The 6000-nt window shown below is 42.0% G+C and overlaps 1 protein-coding gene across 16 annotated transcripts in view; it reads right to left on the bottom strand.

The window, feature by feature from the left end:
* Window positions 1-330: 330 nt before the first annotated feature.
* Rnf38 (ring finger protein 38) overlaps window positions 331-6000 on the bottom strand; it is a 109645-nt gene continuing 103975 nt past the window's right edge. For all 16 annotated transcript variants that reach the window (XM_085839328.1, XM_021159943.3, XM_085839333.1 and 13 more), the window contains 2 exons: window positions 5701-5800; window positions 331-3706 (listed from right to left, as the gene is read on the bottom strand). In XM_085839328.1, the coding sequence (XP_085695454.1) occupies window positions 3644-3706; window positions 5701-5800 (163 nt within the window). In that variant the 3' untranslated portion in view covers window positions 331-3643. The remainder of the gene's footprint in view (window positions 3707-5700; window positions 5801-6000) is intronic.

The following is a 6000-nucleotide window of genomic DNA, read 5'->3' as shown; positions in this document are numbered from 1 at the left end:
TATACTTCCTTTTCCGGTTACCTGGGATGTTTCCTGTAGTTTACGGTTGGTTCATGGGGGAGGTGGGAAATGATGGTACACTGTTTCCTACACTTGTAGCTCCGTTAGATACGCACATCCCACGTGGCTACATTTCCTGCCGAATGCTTATCTTCCTTTTACTGAAACAAGTACTCCATGCCGCAGTGCCCCTCTGTGAGCGTGGGCTGTGTACACTGGAGACAGAGGTTAAGCCTGGTGGTCAACACCTCACTGCAGCCTGTCTCTGTGCTGTCCCTCACCCCCAGATTCCAAAACCACACCTTCCAGGAAATACAACTTAGGTTTGAAGTGTACATCATACATTTATTACCAACAACCCTCTCAAACTCCAAAATTGGGCACAGGGATTAAAAATAAAAATTCATTGCACTACTTAGTAAAGCGTTACTAGTAACTTTCATAAAAAATGTACAAACTTTGTTAAAAATTTATCAAGCCTTCAAATGATTTTGGTTACAGGTATTTATAATACATACATTTAAAACTCTATGTTAACTGACACAATGGAATAGGATTTGAGGAAATGACTCGGCAAATGATTCCAACAAACACCTGTGAGCTTTCAAAATCTGAAACAAACAGCGCCATGAGGTAAGCAGATGCACGGTGGGACAGACTAAAGAAGGCCTGGAGATACTGGGAAAATATTCTCAGAAGGAAGCAGGCAGGCAGACGGTATGTGAAGAGGCCCAAATGTGAGAATGTTAACAATTACATTCCAGGGAGTGTACAAAATCTAATTTCAGATTCTGCTAAAAGAAAAAAAAAATTTTCAGGACATCTTGATACTTGGAGGCCTTGAGTTGTTTTGTGGAAGTTGGAGTTTTTAAAAGTACAAAATATCGCGATTCATGCAAAAACGAAAACAAAAACAAAAACCAACAACAACAAAAAACCCCAAACAAACCAAACCAAACCAAACCAAAGGAAAATACAGCAAAACCCCAAATTAAATCATACAAAAGCTCCACAGCTGGGTTAGGACGGCGATGCCAATCAGTCCTAGAAGGATGGCCACCACATCCTCTGCCGCCTGGCGCGTCTCCCCATGTGGGGATGGCCCGCAGACACCTGCACTTCCCCATTGTTAGCCACAAAGATGCTCACCGAGGCCATGGAGACCTAAGACAGCCTAAGCCCTCCATGAGCAGGTCTGCACAGCCTCGAGAGCTCCGTGCCGAGACATTCCCAGGAGACAGCAGCACAGCAGGACTTTACCAGGACAGACCCAGATGCCTCCTAAATTGCCAACCACCTCTTTTAAAAAAGAAAGAAAAATCTACTGGGAAAGGGACTTTATGGTAAACATTGATAGAAGAACAAAAGGCTCCTTTCCAGTCGTGAGCACAGTGTGCCTTGGCAGTCAGTCTGTCTGCAGGAGTTAGGAAAGTGCTCACCTGTGCGCGTCAACAGGATGAATACTGAGTGGAGCAGTGTCATGTTAGAGCTGTACAGGTATAAAGTTCTTGAAGCTATACAAAAGTCTATATATAAGATGGAGTTTTACCATTTTAAACATGATTTCTTTAAATTAAAAAATAAAGATTAAACTGTATGTGATTTGGAGCTGATTAGTATATAGGTCAATAATCTTGGTATTTAACACCCCTCTTATTCGTTAGGAACCGGACAGGAGTTACCCTAATGATTTAAAAGTAACGTGTGCATTTACCACTGTTTAAGTGTTTCTGACACTAACACAAACCTAGGGGCAGCAGAATGTAGGTCAAATCCTATTTGTCTAACTAGGTAGAGGCAACAGTGTCTGGAAGAGGACAAAATTGTGCTTCTGTGTGGATTAACTTTCCTGAACTCTAGGCTGTGATGAGCTTAGAGAAACTTCAAGGGAGGGTAAGAAACACGGCAGTATCAAGTAGGTGAACACTGTCCCTGTCTGAGTAAAAACAGGCCTGGAGCCCACTGTGAGCTGAGTGAGGTTGGCAGCCAGGCGTCAGCAGTGGCTGCGAGTGCACACGTGCTGACAGCTCACAGAGGCTGCAGAGAAGGCTGAGCACACCGAGGAGAAAGGAATCCAATGTTGCTGAAAAATGACCTCAAACAATCTCATTTATGTTCAATGAACCTATTTTTAAAAAATATATATACACACACAGCTATGTATCATTTCAGATTCAATAAAGGTCAGTTCCCGTTTGACAGCATTATCTTTTTATACAAAAGTCCAATCTTCATTTACACTGCAAGTATTCTGGGCACCTGTTGTATTAAGCTTTTCTTGTTCTAACATAAATTAAAAGAAGAGTAATACATCAAAGCAAGCCAGGCCTGAGAAATGAGCTGTCACAGCACTTGATCCATCCTGAAACCAAGGTTTCGGTGAGGTTTACTGAGGGAAGAGGCAGACCAGCTCAGGACTGGAGTGTGTCAACTCAATTCACACAGAAACAAACAGTTCTCCTGAAACCACTGTTGCCCATGGAGGCCTGAGTGAAGAACACACCCAGAAGCCAGGCTGACTTGTTAGCAGATTTTGCTCTAGTAGAAGCCAAGGAGGCAAGACTTACAGGACCAGTGGTGTTCTTAAAAATATATTACTCAAACATCTTCAGAACAGACCATAAATCTACACATTAATAAAAACACAGGTCCTTTCTGTAAGGAAGCTACAAGAAATGTAAAGGAAAAACAACAAACACTCATATCGCTGATTGAAATGCTAATATTGCTAATGATGTATATGATATTGCACCTTTTTGGAAACAGCAAGTTGGAGACTTAAGTTTCTTTTACAATAGAATTGAAAATTACAAAACAAAACAAAAAAAAAAACAAACAAAAAAAATCAGGTCATGGAGTGAGAATCTGACACTTTTTCCTTAAGCGACCCACTCAGGATCACCAAGGAAGAGAAGGGGACAGCTGCCTGAAGCAAAGGAAGAAGGCTTTTCTCATTCCATTCATTGGGAGGGAAGGGGATGGAGTATTCAATGCTTAGAATGGATGCACCCTTAGCAATCAGTGTGCAACAGCAAACACAAGGGAAAACCAGTGTACAGTACTAGTGCTGTTTAAATAACACACCAGATTATACATTGCAGCATAATTAAAACTACACACACATTCTTGGTACATGCTGGTATATAGGATCTCACACACACAGTAGCTACCATGCCCCCATACATGTAGTTGCACACACTCTCTCACAGATTCACTGATCACCAGCAGTCATACGCTTCACTCACTTCCACTCACAGTTTCTGAAGGCTCTATATAAGGTAGATTGCTATATCATCTGGAGCTACCACTTTTTATAAAAGCACATGCTAAAAGATCACGTCCACGGTAATCTTGCAGCAACACTCGGAATGATCACACAAAAACCAGGGAATGTTAGTGCACACACAAAATTAAGCTAAAGAAAAGGTCTTTGGAGTTCCAATCACACAGTTAGTATAACATCCCATAATTGTGAAGACTAATGGTAAGCTTTTATAGTTGATTAAGTCACACAGTGCAAAGAAAGGTCCATTGACCCTTTTGGTAAAGGGAGGGCTGGAAGCCACACAGGTTAAGTTCAATGGATAGTCCATATATACATGTGATGAGGAACACCCAAACTAAATTTGTGCTCTTAGGCTGGTCACTCTGAATCCCGATGCACTTCTGAAGCATCAGCTCGGCAAATTGGGCAGGTACGGTTTCCCTGAAAGACAAGAGGGAAGACGCTCACTGAAGTCACGTCTCATGCAGTGAAGCACCCAGCTCTACCGTTCCTCCCAGATGGTCTTGCATTCTAGTTCTTTACAAACAAATCCTAAACCAGAATGGTGGTGTATGCCGTAATCCAACTCTCAGAGGCAGGAGAATCCTGAGTCAAGCAAGCCTCAGCTACGTGAGAACTTGCTTCAAAACAAAAATACAAAAACAAAACACAGCAGGACAACCCACTAGTAACTTTTTAATGACTTTGTTCTTTGTTTAAATTCATAAAGATGACTTACTATCACTAGTTTGGAAAAAAACAACTTAAAATCAAGATCTTGGCTTTTTTTGTTTGTTTTTTGGGTTTTTTTTTTTTTTTTTTTTTTTTTTTTTTTTGAGGGGGGATAATAGGGCTGGGGCTGGGCATTAAATCCAGGATGTCACACACTCTAGTCTTTAGGACGGAGCTCTGAACACTCTTCCTTCTCCTGTCCCTGCCTCTTCACAGTGCTAGGACTTGTAAGTGCATGCCAAGAGCCTGGCTCCAGCCTTCACTACTCTTAGTTTTTGCAAGGTCTCTGTTGTGTAGATCAGGCTGACCTCAAACTCATGGAGACCCACCCGCCCTGCTTCCCGAGTGCTGATATGAACAGAGTGAGGTCATACCATCCATGGTTCCCACTTACTTCTTACCTGGCTCCTATCAAAGGCATCACTTACTATCTTACCTGCTACAGCCACTATTCAGCAAACACTCTAATTCCCACATTACGATGGAGGGCCATCAGAGAAGTCAGTTTTCTTGGCTGCTTGTCACTACTCAGTATGCCTGGCTCACCCTCATCCTATTCCATTCCTTTCCTGTCTCACTCTCTACACTGTGGCCAGGGAGGTTTGTAAAGCACAGCTGCGGTAGGTGGCACCCTTCCCCTTGCTTTTCAGAGTCAAGCATGAGCTCCTCCGTGCTTCAGAACGACTTCTCAATAACCAGGCCCTGCCTGTGCACCACCCTCACACACAAGCCATGCTTTGGTTTGTTTTTTCTACAAAGTTCAGACTCTTCATTTTTAGAACTTAGTAGACAGGTCTTACTGCCTAGGCTAGCATGGCCTTCAGGGCAAGACTTTCCTGACTTAGCCTCCCCTGAGTGAGAGGATCCCAGGTATGCACCCGCACCACAACTCTACCTTAACTCATTTCCCTATTAGACTACAAAGTTGCCTAATGAGCACATTCTACTAAAAAAACTCAAAACTGACTATTTAAATTATTTTGTCATTTTATTTATATTTTATTCACATAATTAAAACTATGCAGAGAAATGCTTAAAAAGGAAGACAAGGAGCCTCAGCAGCCATCCCGACAGACCACTGCTATTCTGAATCTTGGGGTTTTCTATATGCATAGGAGAACTGATCAGAGTTTAGTAAAAAAGCTTATTCTCCAGAAAAATCTCTGACAAAAAGTCAGAGTGACGAAATGGTCTAAACCTGTGGTGATAGCTGCACAACTTTACAAATACCCTAACCCCCCCCCCACCCCCAAAAACCCAAACTCTTAAATGCAGTGAACTTTATGATATGACTCTTATTTAATTAAAAAAGATTTCTCAGGAGCCCAGGTCTGGAGCCCAAACACACAGATAATAGGGACAAATGAGTGCTTGCTCCCTGCCCGTGTGAAACTGCCACCCTGTTGATGGCAACAATTACCTTCTATTAAAAAAACAAAAAAACAAAAAAAACAATGCTGCAACAACTGCACACAGAAGTCACCCATGCTAAGCCCACGCAGGGCCGGTTGGTGGATCTGCAGCCCAGTCTCTACAGCTAATCTTATCTGGACTTCTTCTCACAGAGGGGCTTCCTCTAAACACTATGCTTCCATTTCACCTCCTGTACCCTCAGCCTCCAAACCATGGGCTTACTCAGATGAATGTATAATCAACAGAAATGCAGAACATGGTTATTCTCTGTACACTTGTGATCACTTTACCTTAAGCCATTTATCAACACACTTGGCATGGAACTCGTGGTTACAAGGTAAGACTCTAAGAAGCTGCCTTGACTCAAAATCACACATGCATACTACACACCTGGAAAAGAGCAAAGAAATCATTTTTGGTTTTCTATTTTGTTATGACTATTATGTTTGCAAAGCTATTCTCAGTTATCAATATATCACTTTAAAAAAATTACCACTTTCCTAAACATAACGATGCTAAGGGACTTATTGAAGGTCCTTTGATTTACTGACGACACATTATCAAAAGTTTCTGGTTAAGGAGCAAGAGAG

Source organism: Mus caroli, unplaced genomic scaffold, assembly GCF_978045245.1.
Source record: "Mus caroli unplaced genomic scaffold, Mus_caroli_1 scaffold_6, whole genome shotgun sequence".
In the NCBI taxonomy this organism is placed as follows: domain Eukaryota; kingdom Metazoa; phylum Chordata; class Mammalia; order Rodentia; family Muridae; genus Mus; species Mus caroli.
This window is presented reverse-complemented; position numbering and strand designations above follow the sequence as displayed.